At 40.1% G+C, this 18,638-nt stretch overlaps 1 protein-coding gene across 1 annotated transcript in view; it reads left to right on the forward strand.

Annotated features, from left to right (window-relative positions):
- The window catches only part of LOC120541693 (RNA-binding protein with multiple splicing 2), a 60,930-nt gene extending 44,555 nt beyond the window's left edge, over positions 1-16,375 (forward strand). Inside the window, exons 4-8 of the mRNA XM_039773569.1 lie at positions 2,883-2,945; positions 6,980-7,130; positions 9,351-9,499; positions 12,885-12,955; positions 15,466-16,375. Of these exons, the coding sequence (XP_039629503.1) occupies positions 2,883-2,945; positions 6,980-7,130; positions 9,351-9,499; positions 12,885-12,947 (426 nt within the window). The 3' untranslated portion in view covers positions 12,948-12,955; positions 15,466-16,375. The remainder of the gene's footprint in view (positions 1-2,882; positions 2,946-6,979; positions 7,131-9,350; positions 9,500-12,884; positions 12,956-15,465) is intronic.
- The last annotated feature ends 2,263 nt before the right edge of the window (positions 16,376-18,638 follow it).

The raw sequence follows: 18,638 nt of genomic DNA on the forward strand, positions 1-18,638 counted from the left end.
TGGCAGCCTAGTTGTCATTTGCCAGATATTCATGTCTGCTCCTTTTCAAGGAGAGTTCATCAGATGTGTGTGTGTGTGATTTAATATTCCTTCAAGTTTGGGAGTGCTTGGTTTTTACTTAATGGCTTATCGCAAAGCAATTTATAACACATTCCTGCAGGAGAAACCAGCTTCTGCTGTGTAGCAAGATGTGGGAAAGCTAGCAGTCAGCTCGTTCTGTCTTAATAGCTTTTGTCCAAGTAATTCTAACCATATGCTGTTCTGCAAAGTCGGGATATCTTTGGAATGATTCACAGCTGAGCACGTTTATAAGTGTAATATGTAACTAAGAAGGAAGCCCAATATGCAGACTTGCTGCAGTTCATGAAGTTTGGGAAAGGTTACTTAAGGGCACGAGGGATGGGAGTTGCTTTGTGGTGCTTTGACTAATAGATGAACCTCCTGTTAGAAATCAAAGGCTGTATAATTGCAGATGTTGTAAATCTACCTACTGCAAGTCTCTCGGTTTTAATTGAGTAGATAATTGACATCACACTTGACTGGGAGGACAGGTTACTTGGGCTCTAAAAGCCTGACCTGGACTTGTCTTATTTTTCCACTCGGCATGTTGGAGAGAACGGCCAGAGGAAACAAACCTGGGCATTGTGGACCAACTCTGTGTGTGTGTGTATAAGAGAGAACTTTATACCAATAGTAATGTCTGCCTAATGCCTTGCTGTGAAGGTCAAGTCAGAGCTTTTGAATTTTCTTCCTTTAGTTATTCCTGCATTTTATTTACTTGACTGCCTATGTTATGTATTTAAAGAGCTTCAATAAAAAGCTCTTAAACTTTATTTAAAAGGCAACATGTTAATAGAACGCCTCCAATTCAGGGTTGGGGTGTGGTGGGTTTTAAAAAAAAAACCAAATTCCTGGGATTGGTATGCCAAGACAAAATGGTTGAGAACCCCTGGTCTAGTGTTGCTTGGTGTTTTTTAGTTTTCTTTAAATAGAAAACCATATAATCAAACTCTCACAACAAATTACTTCATAGTCCAACTAAAAGAGATCCATTTCTCGGCCCTATAGAATGACCAATCAGGGAATGAGACCTTGTCATGAGCAGGACCCAAGCAGGGAAGGGCCATAATACTTCAAGTAAGCCTAGTGTGATTTTTAGGTTTTCAAAAGTCCCAGTCTTCACTTGTGCACTGCTGTGCTGCTGCTTTCAGAATTAGACTCTGGACAGCATTTTCAAAACTCTTGGGTTTTTGGGGGTTAATGTGGATGAAAGGCAAAAATGGAGACATGTGTTTAACATTTTAAACACTGTTGTGTGGATGTAGCCTTAGTCTTCTCACCTTTGTATGATCTTCACACTTTTGATGCAAGATGAATTCTCATTTGAAGTCTTGACTGACCAACTCTTCACATGTCTCCTTTAAACGGAAGCTCTTGTCAATTTTGCCTGTCTACTTTTTCCTCATGTTGGCTCTGGTCTGCATGGCAACTTTTGGTGGACTGTTGGTAGATTTCCTTCATCCAGGCCACTGGGAATGGCAAATTATATTCATCTCCATCGCTCTGTGCAGAATCATTCACTCGCTGAAATATCTGATTCCATTCTAATATTCAAGATCTTGAGACCAAAGGATTTTAGGTTTTCACAACAGTTGACACTAGACATTCTTGTTTCCAGTGCTGAAAAGACCCCACAAACACCAGCTTTTTATCCATCCTGTCTTGCTATGATGCCAATTTTTCATAGCAGAAAAGACTTGATGGTTAAATTGAAATTGTCTTGGTAGTTTTAGAACCTCTAGGCTAATATTTGGGCTGCTTATGACAATGTAAAGATTTTGTCCTGTCAAGACTGTCTTCAAATCAAGTATCTAGTGGAGACCATTGAAACCAATCCCCACTTTAATGCATTTTGAATTGTTTTTTTAGGCAAATGAATCTGAAATGTACAAGGGTGGGAAGACTTTCACAAGGCACTGTATCATGACATACCATGGTCCAAGGCTGCACGTTCAAAGATTAAGACTATTAAATTAGCCGTTCAGGTAGACGACAGTACAAGAGATCAGGTAAGACGTGACATCTAGCAAACACTAAGGGGTGGGTGCAATGGAGAGGGAAATGCAAATACTCAAGATCGCTTTGGAATATTTACACAGCGAGCTATTCATTAGGATCCACTTAAAGACCGAAAAATGTACATGGGTCAAATTCAAATATGTGGGTTGACGATCAGGAAGCACAAAATCTTCAAATGTGGTGTTGGTTTGAAACCCTTTGAGTATAGCATCGTCATCAGATCTACTCGTACATTGGCTCATCCTTATGTACTCCTATAGAATTGGTTTTTAAATGTGCCTCATTTGAGGTGTTGCTCACTTCAGCATGTAATGGTCTACTTAACTAGACAACCTTATGCTTGCCTGAACCTCATTCTGCCTATGGTGCAAAAATACTTGCTTGTATTCCTATAAAGCTGTAGAGTTGACATGCTTTTTTTCCTGACTCTTTAGCAGCATTTCATGAAATGTTGGCTTTGAGACCTTCCACTGTGTTTTGACTCACTATGTTTCAAGTTTTGAATGATATTTACATTTTCCGAATGTGTTCTCATTAAATGTTGAGGTTTTGGAAGGGAGTTTCTTTTGTAAAATGAAGTTCAGATTTGTTCGTTCAACTGTAGCATGGCCTGTATATTCATCTTGCTCTTCAACAAAGCATATTCTTTGTTTTTCAGCGATAAGCTACAATATTCATACAAGGTGCTACTTTTACAAAGTTGATTCATGATGGATCTTCAAGACTTCTTACTTTTGACACTTGATCAGTTCCCAGAAATGCATTGATTAAGCCTTAATTTTTTTTTCTTTATTTCTTAATAGCCTGTTGGTTTTGTAACCTTTGACAGTCGGTCTGGAGCTGAAGCTGCCAAAAATGCATTAAATGTAAGTAGCGTTTTGTTTATAAATTCACTCTTTAATTGCCACAGATAACTGAGGTGTGTGGGTTTTTTTTGTAATTTTATGCACTTTTATGAGCGGTCTTGGTGGCTCTAGCCTAGGAATCCGGAGGCTGTGTCCATGCCTTAGGAGCTGCTGCAATTTTTAAAATGAGCCTTGAAGTCTCAAGATGAACCAACGTAACAATTTGTTGTGATTTTTGTAAGCAGTTTCAGAACTAAAGTGCCCCATTGTGATGTAGGCTTCTGCAGCACAAGGCTTAGTGATTTAATTTTCCCCTGACATGGTCATTGACAGTTGCTGCATTGTGCTAACGTCTTGTACTTCCACTTGATAACCTTTTTGCTATTGCCTCTTTAAAGCTTTACGTGACTGATTTCATCTGGTGTTATCACAGCAGTTTGACTGTACAGTCCTGCATGCATCAATTTCACCATGTGAGCCAATGTCTGACCAATTTACATTATCGTTACTTGATTTCACTAACGGTTCAATTTGTTTATTCTAAAACTGGCTTTACAGCTATTTGTTTACATGTCAGTGTGTTTAGAAGATTCTGCCTCGCTCATGAATTTTGAAAATTGAGTTAGAGTGGCGAAAATGTCTAGAAATGTGCTGCTTGTAGTTTTAGCCACAAATTTGTGGCAAAACAATGCTGAGTGTTGCCCTGGCCTAACCATTTTTACATGGATATCCGAGTTGGGGCGATACTTTGGTTTAACACCAAGAAAGTAATTTTTTTTTTTTTTGGCTGTTATTTAAATCTGTTCGGACAACCTTTACTACCAGGCATTTTAATTTTTTCATGTGGTAGAACTTCTTCTGTGCTTTCTTCACATCCGGAGAAAACTAATTTCTCAAATTGCTTTTTAAACTGGTAGTCTCACTTTTGAAAGGGATTTTTTTTTTTTTTTCCCCTATTTTTTCATGTATTCTGATCAAGTCCATGCAAGCAAGACAACACAGCTAGGATTTGACAAATGTAAAACGGGGGAAAAAATCCATTCAGTTGCGATGTGGCTCCTTTAGCTCACCGCCATTGTGCTTTGTTCACTTATTTAATGCTCTGCTTCAGAATTTTGAGGACCACGATGCATAACCAAGAAGTGCCACAGTGTTAAATGATTGTTTGCAGAAAAATGATGCAATTTCCCTTACCTGCCTGTTACAAAAATATTAAAATTGTATGATCTCCAGCCATGGCCCCAGCATAATTGAAGATGCAAGGACTTTCCTCCCCAGTTTCTTTACATTCAAGACTGTGCTAAACTGGCTTTGAATTCCTACTGCTTGTAGTCTCTGTTAAGCATTTAGAAAACCAATCTTCACCTCTGTCCATGGACTTTTTGCTTCTTGAAGTCCATTTTGTTGGTAAGACCTGTCCAAAAAACTGACAGTTTGCAAATAACTCTTAATGTGCTGCTTAGTCACTTCCATTAACTTTAATGTAATTTTAAGTGGATTGTCTTTACTAGAATTCACTTGATCCTTTATTAGAGTGCAAAATGGCGACTTCTGAAAATGTGTTGGCTTCCTTGAGAGTTTTTGACTTTACAAAGTGCTAATGTTGTATTTGATTTTAGCAGTTAATATTTTGAGTGTAAGAAGTACTGCTAGAAATTGGAGTTTCACTGCCATAAGTTTTGAGCTTTTTCATAAACATTATTAAAACATTAAGTACTAGTTAGTTGATTGATGTGGTCGTCTTAACTGTGCAGTCATGGCAGATCACAATTGTAAAGAAATTCATCTCTAAAGATCCCCCCCCCCCATCAAATGTGGTCCTAACCATTTTAAAATGAACAGCACTTTCCTGTATCTGAGTAGTTGCCCTCCTCTGTCACAAATGTGGGTGGCTCTCTCTAAATTGGCTGGCTATGCTACCCTGTATAATATGAGCAACTGCACAGGGCCTATGCCAGTTTCATTCTTGATATTGCCAGTATGCAGAAGTCTGGGTCAATGGCTAATGTATTCCGGTCAGGTTCATCTTTTAATGCTTGCTGTAGGCCACATACACGCTTTCACCTTTTCATCCAAACTGTAAACACAGGAACTCTTTAGAGCTTTTTTCATGGCTGGGTTCTTTACTGGTATTTTAGTTTCTGTGGCATTTTCAAGAATGCAGAGAATGGCAAGTTTATTTAGTACAGTTAAGTGTTCAGACCAAAGTAAAAGGTACCTTAGTGCTTAACGTGGCAGATAATCAAACCACCCTTTTTTATAAATGCTGAAATGTATCTGGAAGAAGTCGCACCATTGCTGTCAAGTGTTGTTCCTTTCAATTTCCTGGCAGGTTTGTAGCTTTTATACTGTAGCTTTTTGTTTTGCTCCTGATGAATTTAAACTTGCATTGTCACATTTTGGGTAGATTTGCAGACCATTTTCAATGCTATGTATTAGTCTACTTCCAGTGGCGCAGAAAGGCAATTTCAGTTTTAATGAATTCATAAAACCAGCAGTAAAACATTCAAAGATCCAAATGTACAAGCAATGCAGTGAAGCCAGTGACGTGCTACACTTGTCCTCTTTGGGCAAGATCAGCAACAGCAGTCTTCACATTTTAATATCCTGTCAGAGTGCAACTTGGATGACCAGGAATTAAACTCTCTTGCGCCACCCCCACATGGAATCCGTTTTGAGTTTCCAAAGTCTAATACTCTAACCCATTGTCTAGCTGAGCTGGTCTTGTATGATTGAGTTCCAAGAATGGAGGGTTTTACTGCAATCTCATCAGCCCCCATCATGCTAACTAAAACCTGACTTATCAAATGGGTTTGTGTTTTTAGAGGTCCAAAGCATTCACATTTCTTGCCTGTATCCTAAGCATTGGTCTACTAGGTGAGCACTCCTTGAGGTTATCCCCTCCCCGCTGCTTTTGCATTAATACAAGTCTGCCCGTACAACTGGAGATGAAATGAGAGCTGGGTGAGTCAGACTGGTTGGATCAAACCTGAGGTTCACCAATTCTCAAGTGTAAAGTGTTAGCCGACAAGAAAGTCTGACATGCCCCATGACTGAAAGCTGTGTAATGAGACCTGTCTAATTTTACCATCTGCTTGATGACCTTCCAACACAGATTTGCTTGTCCCTTTTTGTACCGGGGCTCCTCGGGATTAGAATTCAATGTAATTAAAGTTTAAACCAGAGCCAATCTTGGATGTGTAATGATCCATTTGCTGTATCAAGCCTGAATAAACGTTGGGGGCCCATTTACTGCCAACTGGTGGATAAAAACCTCATGCTACCAAAAACTGGATTGGCATTTTGCCACTATGGTAACTAATCAATATTCAGAAGTGTGGTGGGGCTTTCCATCAAAACAGTTATGTGTAAACAAAGCTATAAAGCCAGTTTTAGAACAAACTAAACCTGAACCATTAGTTGAATCAAGCAATAGTGACTATGTGAATCTGTCCTCCTGAGACTGGTGAAGTGTTTGTATATGACACTGTTCCCGTGAACTGCCATGATGTGGGGGGGAAAAAAGGCAAAATGATTACAAGCAAGTAGAGGGTCTACTGCCCCTTAAACTGCTGCTCACAATGCAGCAAGTGTCATTGCTGTCCTGAAGTTTGTCCCTAAACCTTATGCTGCGGTAGCTTTCTAATATAATGGCAGAATCCATTGTACAGTACAGATCAGGCACTGATATTCTACTTCATATTCAAGGAACAGAAAATGTGCCAAATGCAATTCTACTATCCTGATAGCTGCATGGGGCCGTGTGTTTGAAGGACCTGTTCTAAATCTGCTTCGGATTTCTGTTTTTGTTGACACATTGGTATATTTAATTTCCAAGTCAATGATTTTTTTACTACTTCTCACTGGGTGAACAACATTAAGGAGATTAAGCAAAGTGATTATTGTGGAAACTGTATGAAGCCACAGTTTTTGTCCATTGTTTAAATGTATTTGTCTAATATTCACCTTTTCTGAATACCTTCTGTGACTCAAATGAGGCATTGTAAGCATATTTACTAAATGGAAGGAGGTGTTTTTTGTTTTCCTCTCTTCAGGGTATACGTTTCGATCCAGAGAGTCCACAAACCCTACGGTTAGAATTTGCAAAAGCGAACACAAAAATGGCAAAGAGTAAGCTGATGGCCACACCAAACCCCACTAATATCCACCCAGCTTTAGGAGCACATTTCATTGCACGGGACCCATGTAAGTTAACCCACTTGTACATTGCCTGTTTTTAATGCTTAGATTTTCAAACCATCAGGCTCATGGTGGTTATTAAATGCCAGTAAGTTCTCTTTCTATTTGAACTAACTATGCATGCTTAACCTGAAGAAACGATTCACTTATTTGAAAACTCTGCACCCCATTTGGATGATCTGTCCACGGCTATCTTGCAAAGAATGTGAGCCTGTCTCTACATTTTAACAAACGGACCTTTTCAATTCCCTAGGAATCGGACACTGATCTCATAAATGAGTTTAAGAGTTACATTTGCACAATTGGGAAAGTTTAATACTTGTTCTACTTTTTAGTACATTTGCCTTATTTCTGCTACTCCATATCACCTTCATCAGGCTCTTTAATAGTTCACTACTAAATCAACCCACATGTTTGTTTGTAGGTCTTCACCCTGAAAGGTTTTTTCACTGCTGCGCATTAACATTACAACATGGGGGGTGTGGAGTGTCTTGTTCATATAAAACATGGGTGTCCAGCTCTGGACCTGGTGGGCTGCAGGTTTTCATTCTAACCCTTTTCCTTATCAGTTTCCAGTTTTCACCGCTAATTAACTTTTTTCCCTTCATTTTAATGGCCTGTTTTTTTTAGGATTCAGTTCTCCACTGATTACTTTAAATTGTAGCCAATCAGAAATGAGACGTGAAATGAGCCAACAGATGACCAGCTAAACTGGGATTTCAAACTCCAATTTCACTCCAACCAGTTTCTTAATGAGAAGCCAATTCTTGCTGTTAAATTCGTTATTGAATATTACTTGTTGCTGCTCTCAATCTGCCAGAGCAGACTCCCCAAACCCCCCCTCCCTTTATATTTAAAAAAAAAAAAAAAAGACCACAGTCAAGTTCTGGTGACCTGAGTAGACCAACATTTACTTTCAGGTTAGCTGGTCATGTGGCGACTTGTGTTGTGTCCTTGTCTGCTCATTAAGGGGAAAAACCAACTAAGGGGTCTGAGTCACGTCAATTAAAACTAAGGCAAAACAAGTTAATTGGCAGCAAAAATGGCTCATTAAGAAGATGGTTAGAATGAAAACCTGCAGTCCAGCAGGACCGGAGTTGGACACAGAACTAAAGTCTGAAGAATAGCTAGGACAGGTTAGAGTGGGGAAATGCTTGCCAGCAGGGCATTTATGCCGATGTGATGAGTGGTATGCCCCTGGACGTCCTCCAGTGTGTATTAAGGCTGTCCTGCTCTTCTATGATGGGCACCATTTATGTCCACCTCTGACTTTCAGCAAAGGGAGGTTGTAGAATTGCAGGACAGCAGAATCTTTTAGTTATGTTGGCACTCATATTGGACAGAATATGATCATGGGCTGGAGCAACCTAATGCACAAAAATTGGATATGGACCTCTCCTGTACTTGGCACTAATAAACAGATGAGCTACATTTAGACTAATCGGTTAAGATGTCATGTCCAAATGTTTCCCCACACTGTCATTTCTCACTTGCTTGACTGCTCCAGATGTCCTTGACCCTCGACCAATCTGTGCCTGCAATGGTGTCAAAAATACAGTTGGATGGCAGGATGACGGACTCCTCCAAAGGCGCGATGTTATGCCAAAGATCAGATCACTACTCCATGATGGATGGACCTGTGTATGGAGCCATGCTCTTTGCAGTGTCATTCAGGCCCAAAACAAAGTGGTGTGGGGAGACATTGGCTGCAGCAGCTTCCATTTCTTCGTGCATTACTAGTAACTTGGCCAGTCAGTGGAACCTCAGGTTTTGGTGGCTGATAAGGTACCCTATCTTCAGGGGGTTCCTTGGTATGTCATCCAGGAACTGCATAACAACATTGTGTCAAATATGGTCAAAAATTGTACTGTTAGAAAATGGCACCAAGTGCCACATCATCTGCGACAAGGTTAAAGGACTGCCAGGATAGAGTCCACCAGCAGTTACCATGGATGAATGCAGATGTCCATCTCTTCCCAGCCTTTCCTGACTGTATGAGGGGATCTTTTCTGGCAGTGGTGGACAGATTATGCGTTCTGCATGTTAGACCAAGCTGAAATTCTAATCGTGCATGCCATGTACCCAGAATAATCTTCCTTATTGTAATTATTGCTGTGGTATCTTGTCTGCCTTGGTGTTGCAGTTTTAATGGCCGGCAGTGTATAACTGCTTCGGTGAAGGTGGGGGACACAGAATTGCTCATGTTAATCTTTAACCTCTCTTCAGATGACCTGACAGGTGCAGCTTTAATTCCTGCTTCCCCAGAGTCCTGGGCTCCTTATCCTCTCTACACAGCTGAGCTGTCTCCTGGCATTCCTCATGCAGCGTTCACTTACCCAGCAGCAGCCGCAGCTGCTGCTGCCCTCCACGCTCAGGTAAGTGAAGACTGATGCAGCCCTTTATGGAAATGTGTCGAAAATGAAAGTGCGGTTAGTTATGAATTCCATAGTGCATGCAAAATTAAACATTCCTGAAACTTGTGGCCTATGATTCTCGCTGTTTTCCCAATGGTAAAGCTTACAAAAAAGGCACTGGACTACCATTCACAGAAGGAACTGGCATGTCCTTGAAATGTAGTAGGTGGTAATGCAGGTGCCTTTTCAGTCTACCAAGTTTTTAAAAAAAAAAAACCCTATTTGAATTGTTGGTCAGATTTAATTGCATTCTTGTGGAGCCTGTGGGGGAGGTGAATACTGAGGATAAATTGTTTAAAATGTTAAAACATCCAATCCTGGGCTGTCTTAGTATATTGGCACTGGCTAGGGGCCCATGATGTTTCTGATGCCTGTGTTTTGCTATCAAAACGGGGGCTCCAGGGCCTTTAGTGCTGGTAAGATGACGCTGGTTTAATCCAATCTGCAGCATCTGATGTCTGTCCAAACAAGCAACTTTGATTAAGCTTTTTAACAACCCCCAAACAGACGTGTTGTGTTCCAGGTATTTCCCTCTATTTATACACTTCTCGTGAGCTTTTCCATATCTGCATTATCTGGAACTTGTTTTGTGCAATGTCCCATACTCTTTAAACTGTGGTTCTCTAATGGCACTTTGCTGGTTGGTGTGGTTCCTTGAGCTATTGCTTAAAGTGCCATTTCATTCTGGCTGGGTTCGTTGCATTTGAAGTTGGTTCTTTTTGTGCTTTTAAACTTCCTAATGTATAGGTGCCGGTCATAAAATTAGAATATAATGACAAAGCTGATTTATTTCAGTAATTCCATTCAAAAAGTGAAACTTGTATATTAAATTCATTCACTACACACAGACTGATGTATATCAAATGTTGGTTTTCATTTTTGATTATAACTGACAACTGAGTCCCAAATTCAATATCTCGAAAAATTACAATATTGTGAAAAGGTTCAATATTGAAGACACCGGGTACCACACTCTAATCAGCTAATTAACTCAAAACACCTGCAAAAGCCTTTAAATGGTCTGTCTAGTTCTGTGGGCTACACAATCATGGGGAAGACTGCTGACTTGACAGTTGTCCAAAAGACGACCATTGACACCTTGCACAAGGAGGGCAAGACACAAAAGGTCATTGCTAAAGAGGCTGGCTGTTCACAGAGCTCTGTGTCCAAGCACATTAATAGAGAGGTGAAGGGAAGGACAAGATGTGGTAGAAAAAATTGTACAAGCAATAGGGATAACCGCACCCTGGAGAGATTGTGAAACAAAACCCATTCCAAACTGTGGGAGAGATTCACAAAGTGGCCTGCAGCTGGAGTCACTGCTTAAAGAACCACCACGCACAGACGTATGCAAGACATGGGTTTCAGCTGTCGCATTCCTTGTGTCAAGCCACTCTTGAACAAGAGACAGCGTCAGAAGTGTCTCGCCTGGGCTAAAGACAAAAAGGACTGGACTGCTGCTGAGTGGTCCAAAGTTATGTTCTCTGATGAAAGTAAATTTTGCATTTCCTTTGGAAATCAAGGTCCCAGAGTCTGGAGGAAGAGGAGAGGCACAGAATCCACGTTGCTTGAGGTCCAGTGTCAAGTTTCCACAGTCAGTGATGGTTTGGGGTGCCATGTCATCTGCTGGTGTTGGTCAATTGTGTTTTCTGAGGTCCAAGGTCAACGCAGCCGTCTACTAGGAAGTTTTAGAGCACTTCATGCTTCCTGCTGCTGACTAACTTTATGGTAGATGCAGATTTCATTTTCCAACAGGACCTGGCAGCTGCACAAATGCCAAACTACCAGTACCTGGTTTAAGGACCATGGTATCCCTGTTCTTGATTGGCCAGCAAACTCGCCTGACCTTAACCCCATAGAAAATCTATGGGGTATTGTGAAGAGGAAGATGCAATACACCAGACTCAACAATTCAGAAGAGCTGAAGGTCACTATCAGAGCAACATGGGCTCTCATAACATCTGAGCTGTGCCACAGACTGATCGACTCCATGCCGCGCCGCATTGCTGCAGTAATTCAGGCCAAAGGAGACCCAACTAAATATTGAGTGCTGTACATGCTTTTCATGTTCATACCTTTCAGTTGGCCAACATTTCTAAAAATACTTTTTTTGCATTGGTCTTGATTGATATTCTAATTTTCCGAGATACTGAATTTGGGACTTTCATTAGTTGTCAGTTATAATCATCAAAATTAAAAGAAATAAACATTTGAAATACATCAGTCTGTGTGTAATGAATGAATCTAATATACAAGTTTCACTTTTTGAATGGAATTACTGAAATCAACTTTGTCATGATATTCTAATTTTGACTGGCACCTGTAGAAGAAATCCAATCCTTAATAAATGGTAGGCTACACAGCAGAACACTAACAGATTAAGAACCTGGACTTAGCCTGATGTTGTATGCAGCAAGGGTCCTTTTGAAATCATGAACTAATTGGCATTTCACAAATCTGTTGCCATATTTGGTGGTTTGCTTTATGGAGACTGCAGCAGATTTCATTAAGGTTCTTGGTAGAACCTTCATATGGACAGATTAGTTCCCAAATGGCTTTGCACTGAACAACTCTGGTGCATCTTTGTTCCCAAAATGCTGAAATCTGCCCTGAAAGGTTGATTTCAAAATTCTAGAAATTTGACACAAGACCTGCATTCTTTAACAGAGTCCACAGGGGCTGTACACCCCTATTTCATCACCTGTTACGATTGTGTTTTAGGAAGCTTCTCAGCATTTGAATGATCTTCCATCTCCTAACTGACATGATTTTCTGCTTGCTCATCTGTCAATAGATGCAGCAACATGTTGCACCTGTAGGTTTTCAGTCAAAATGGACGTTCTTTCTGGAACTTCAGACCGGTAATTTTTCATGAAGCAAAGCAAGTGGTTTCTGCTCTGGTTTTTGTGAGTCTGCCAGATTTGAAATTCTCCAAGCAAAGCAAATGAGTTCACTCTACTGCATGTACTTGATAACTGAAATGGTGTGATTGGGCAAGTTTATTTAGACGCTTGAGGTCTCCTACACACTGCCATCATCTCAAATCTGCTGGGGCTTATTGGTGACCTATTTAAGTCTGGTTTCTTTTTGGACAGACCTCGCATTGCTAAAAATGTGGGTTGTTAAGTATGTCCCCCAAATGAGGAGCTATTCTGTTTTTATTGCCAAAACACCACAATTTTTCCCAAATCAAATTATTCCTAGCTTATAAATCGTGTTTCCATGATGGCTTCAAGTGGTTTTTGTGGTGGTTTGACAGGCTATTCCGATTAGGAATAAAGAGTTGCTTTACTAAATTGTTCCCCCAGTTATTTAATTTGACTAACTGAAAGTGGCTTTGTTTCAGATGCGCTGGTATCCTTCCTCGGAGGCTACCCAGCAAGGCTGGAAGTCTCGCCAGTTTTGCTGAACCATCCAGTAAGTATACGTATTTCTGTGTATGACTGCTTTCATTCAGATTCGTAGCCCAGACAAAATTGGTGGCTGTTTCAAAGTGGGGGGGGGGGAGAGGGGAGAACTTGATATGGATTGTTAAATTTTAAAGTATGGCTTTAAAACCAGTACACAGAAGGTTGTCAAAACTTATCTTGTGTAAAAGTACTGCACACTTTGAAGGTATCACATGGTCAATGAAGTAAGAGTGTGAAATGAAAGTTGGCTGTTCAGGAGTGGTTGAGGAGTCCAATAGCTAGTGATAAGCAAAAGAGGGGGTTTCAATGTATGTACAATTGGGCAAAACTAACAGCTAAACACCTTTTTCCAACTTCACAAATTTATAAGATTTGAGATTTAAAGAAATTGAGACAGACAAACCTGGAATAACCACATTACCTTTGTGGTTCAGAGCACAGGGACGGCTGTTGTACGGTGACCCGGAGTAATTTTCAGTATCGGGCTCTTGCTCCAGGGACCAACACAGTAGGATCTCTTGGTAGCAATGGAATTTGAGCCGGCAATCTTCCAGTGCAGATCCTTGGCCACAGAACTGCTGCTCAACCTTGGACAGTAAAGCATGCAATCTGTACCATACCAGTAGAATCAATTCTATGTATGCCAGTCCTATCTTTGAAGGAGTGCAGGGCTTGTCTATATGGGCGCTCTCTCGCTCTCTCTCGTACATATTACTGTGGCTTCTTCAAAGGGGAATCTCAATACATAGAAAGTAGCCACTGCCAAACCAAATGCACTCTTATCTCAATTGCCTTAACCACACACAGCCAAGAATATTACCTTCCAAATATTTAAATTCTAAATGACAGGCAGTTAATCCCTGAAAAATCGGGGGGGCGCTCCTTATTTCTTGTGTGAATGGAAGTCTACAAACCTGCTTATTTTTAATTAACTTAGCCACAAAATATCAACTTCCCAAAACTGTTTCTAAATTGTAATTTTATTTTTGGGGCAAAATCAGTTTTTGGTAACTGAGTAATGGCAGTAGAAACATTAAATAGGTTCTGTGATTGGTGCTGTTAAAGTGATTGACAAAAATGAGGCAGTGTTTAAGAGGCTAGTTTTCTACTATGTGGATTTCCTGGTTAGAACATCCTCCTTCCTCCAATGTTCACGTTCTACCCCTCAGTTGGGCCTTCCTCTTTCAGAAGTTTTACAATTGGAGAATTATTGTATACAAGTTACAATAGCATGAGTTGTAAAATTGTTTTACCAAAAAATGCACTTTGAATATTGCAGTTAGTGTGTTGATGAATATTTGAAGTGCAAAGAATAAACATTTTTAGTTTAACTATTTTGAAGCAGTACAAAAACAGGATTCTTTTTCTCTGCTTTTACCGCCTTGTTAAACATGGCATTCATATCCATTATTGAAGAGCCTTGGCCTACATATCATTAAGGGCACGTCTTGCTTTGAATACACAGCATCATTTCTTTACCAACTATGGGTGTTCTGACAAAGTACAATGCCAATTTGCAAGTTTCTACAGAAGAGAACAGTGATGATTCAGATGGCTGGAAAGGAGAGAAACACATTTGCGTTGACTAGGAGGCCCAATGGGTGGGGGATTTTGGCCTTGGAACTCCTGCAGATTGTCATTCCACATGGTTTCCAGGCTGCCTCCTAGAGGATTCAATGCAGTTGGTCTCCTGGAGTGCTGGGGCCCTGCTTCATGTGAATATTGCAGGTGACTGTGCCACCACCAAGTGATCAAGGCACTGTGCAATGTCCCCACAGAAGACAAAGCAGAGAAAGAGGGCTTCTAAAATTCTTGCCATTTTTGTATAGATCCTTGGGGTCTTTTGTTTTCTGCTTTGCGAATACAGAACATCTCTCCTCAACTGGAGGAATTCCTAGGGCATGAAAAGTCTGTGCGCTGCTAGTGTGGTGTAAGGATGTTCCTGTGCACATCAATGACATCCAGGAGTGCACCAAATATCACCATTAAAATGTAAATTGTGATTAACGCCAAGGCCATCTAAATATCAAGAGATGTTAATTTAGTGCATTGCCAGAGCATGTGGCCTGATGGTTCTTGCCCAGAGTACTGTTTTTGGACACTTAAATCTGATTGAAAGACCTTTAGGGGATCATAGAATGCTTGGAGTAAATAGAACTAATTTTATGGATGGTGGTGCTCTTGCGCTCACTCTCTCTCGCTCGCTCAAAAAAAAAAAAAAAATGTTCCTATTTCACCAGTACTTGGGGTCCTTCAAGGGTAAATACCTGGACATCCTTTCAGCAATAAGAATATTTCAGTTTCCAAGACAAACCAGTATGGCCTCTGGGATAGTTAAGGGTGTGAGATGGGGAAAGTAGGGTAGGTTTAAGATTTGTATTTTGGAATGTGTGCAGCTTATGAACAATTACATTCCAAATTTAACTTTCTAGCTACAAATACATTGTCTGTATAAAGATCTCCATGTGCCTTAATCCCTAGTGTTTTCCATAACTGATCTTTACTTTTTATTTGCAGATGCATCAATACTTACTGTTCTCCAACTCTTCTGACGTGAAACCTTAAGAGCTCTTGAATCCTGTTGAAGGAAAGGCAATTTTCTTGTATTTTTTTTTTTTTTTTTTGGAATTCCCCCTTCATTCCTCCTCCATTCTGCAGAGACTGATCTTGGAGGTCTGACCATGCTTTCTACTGCAAGGTTTGCAAGACTCGTGTGAACAAAATACCCCTTTGTATAGAAAATGGTTAAGACTTGTCAGTCCAAGAGTTTGCATGTTGAAGTCCGTAGCATGTAACCTTTTTTCTATTTTGACTTTGGCTGACTGGACTCTCTTTAGTCGTTTGACACTTTCCTGAGTTTCTTGCTTTTTTTTTTTTTTTTTTGTGTCTGAATTGCTTGCAATATGAATTTAAGGCCAGCTGCCTCTGGTCAGTAAAACTTATGAGAGGGTAGGGTAGGATAGCGTGGTAAGAAGTGGGCCAGGGAAAATCTATATATATATAATTTTCTTTAAAGGGTTACTCTATGCACTGGGGTTTTAAAATCTATATGATAAAAGCTTAGTATACTGTTGGGCTCTTTTGAATTACCTCAGCTTGTACAGAATAATCTTATGGATTGTGTATGAAGTGGTAAGGTCAATCCAGTCTTTCCAGCTTGTTTTGAAGAAACACTGAATTGATTTCTTGTGTGTAATTTAATAAAATATATATTTGTGGGGTTTTTTTCCTCTTGCCCTCCCTGCTTTCCAGCAGTGGGGCTTTTGAGTTGGAAATGGGGAGGTTTAAAAAAAGTTTGTGTTGCATACATGTTTGTGTACTTTTTTTTTGTTTAAATATCGATTTAAACTGTTCAGAAAGTAAACTAAGATTATTGTGAAACTGATTCAAAATGTGTTTAAAAAATAATAAAAAAAACACAAACTTTGCTGGAATCTGGTTATCTAAGGTAGGGTGGCTGCCAAGCCCCTCTTGCTTCATTAATTCTATCTGGATGCCAACTCAACATTTAATTTCCCGCTTCATTCAAAATGTCTGCTAATCGCAGCCCACAGAGTTGTAGTGGAGATCTGTATAATGGCATTCCTCTATCATTTTCAAACAATTGGAAATGTGGGATTATCTGACTTTAGAGATTTTATTTAGGCTGTGTTAAGACGCCACACCCCGACTTAATCAGTGATTCTGATTAACTTCTGCGGTTTTCATCCTATGCTGTGAAGAGTGTGGAATACGAGTACTGTGTAACTTGGTCTCTCTGGAAGGGTTGTCTGACATGAAGATGGATCTCATCACCTGATTATGTCTTGTATCCAACTTGAAATTGCAGGGCCTGAAACTGGAAATCAAAAACTGCTTAGTGGTATCAAGTATCGCAACCTTTTCCCACCCTGACCAAGGTGTATTGGAGCCACTGCTATACAAATGATGATCTTTGAACTTGATCATTTAAAACAATAGTTTGCCCACTGCAGGAACTTTTCCAGGAATAATGACTTCCTGTATGATGCAAGTCCTAGTCCACTTTTGTGTGTTGCATTCCCACCGCTCAACAGGAACTGTAACCTTTATGCAAAATGTGACACGTGTAAAGTGTGCCTCAATTGGGAGTTCAAAAGTGATTTGCTTTGATGCAGTGCATGGCACCCCAAATACAAAGCTATAAAGTGTGGTGTGGCTGAGTTTTATGGGGGAGATGATTACATTGATGTGTGTTCTAAGATGGGATCAAGTGCTTGTGCTGAACCAAGTGGCACAGCTCATCGCCCAAACACCATTCGTGATAGTTCTTAATTGTACAAAACTCATACTCTGGAGTAGGAGTAGTAAATGTCAGGAGATCCTTTAATTTCTAAAGTTCCTCATTCCTGGGAAAGTGGCTAAAGCAGCACTGACACCTACTTTATCACGATTGACTGGTGCAATCGGATACAGAAGTTCTTAAATGAAACCTTCCATTTGAATTATTCTACATGCTGTCAGAGTCTGAGCAATAACCAAAAGCTCAAATGGGGGGTGAAGCTCTTATTCAGAGCTGCTGTCTGTACCCAGGTGAACGGCTCCACACTGCAGGATCTTGAATTGAAGCACTGCTTTTCCAGATTCTTGGGTACCTTCTTGATGTTGTGCTGGAGCACTCTTCTGGCAGCTTGTCATGGTGTAGACCAAGATTACTCGGTCAACGTCAGACAATGGTGTTACAGAGAATTCCTGATCTGTACTGCTGGATGTGTTGTCATCTAATAGAGGAGATATCTGGATTTCAAGCTTAAGTCAGAGTGTAATCGTATCCTTTGTGTGCTGTCAATTTTAATTTCTTGAGGGATTTTAGAGAAAAGCCAAACAAAATGACACCTTTTATTGGCTAACTAAAAAGATTACAATATACAAGCTTTCGAGGCACCTTGGTCCCTTCAGGCAAGATGTAATACAGAAACTGAAGTTCCCTGTGTTTATATCCACACACTAGGACAAGAAATAACATTGGTAAATCTTTTAAATGAAAAATCTTAAATGTTAAGATGTCGCTGTCCATGTGTGCCAGTTTCTTCCACCGGCTCTTCAATTCCATGCAGTAGCGGTATATTTCAGTGTCTTGTATGCTGGTAGTACTAGGGTGTTGTACAGTGTTAGCCATTATGAATGGAGAGAAAGCCAAGCAAAAGGACACATTATTGGCCAACTAAAGATTACAACATGCAAGCTTTCAAGGCAACTCGGGCTGCTTCAGGTGCTCTTGCCTGAAGTGGCCCGAGTTGCCTCAAAAGCTTGCATATTGTAATCTTTTTAGTTGGCCAATAAAATGTGTCCCCTTGCTTGGCTTTTCTCTCCATTCATAATGGCTAACACTGTACAACACCCTAGTACTACAAACATTGAGGGATTTTATAAACTGTTAATGGAAGGCTTTTCATAGTTCTGCAGTCATATTGCCAGTCCATTGGTGTTAGTGAAATTTACTATGTTCCTAGTTTCGTTAGTACAAAATTGTTTATGCCATTGAGAAGGACTGGAGTCCATGTCTGCATAAGATTTATTGACTTAAATAAAATTAGTTTACAAATAACTCAAGCTGTTAGATTTACTGTGTCCTTCTGAGAAAGGCTTGTATCTGAAAATTGCTGCGTCTGTACCTATTCATTTCTACACCACTAATTCAGGATCGCACACACCAGTGTTATCAAATACAA

Source organism: Polypterus senegalus, chromosome 12, assembly GCF_016835505.1.
Source record: "Polypterus senegalus isolate Bchr_013 chromosome 12, ASM1683550v1, whole genome shotgun sequence".
NCBI lineage: Eukaryota > Metazoa > Chordata > Cladistia > Polypteriformes > Polypteridae > Polypterus > Polypterus senegalus.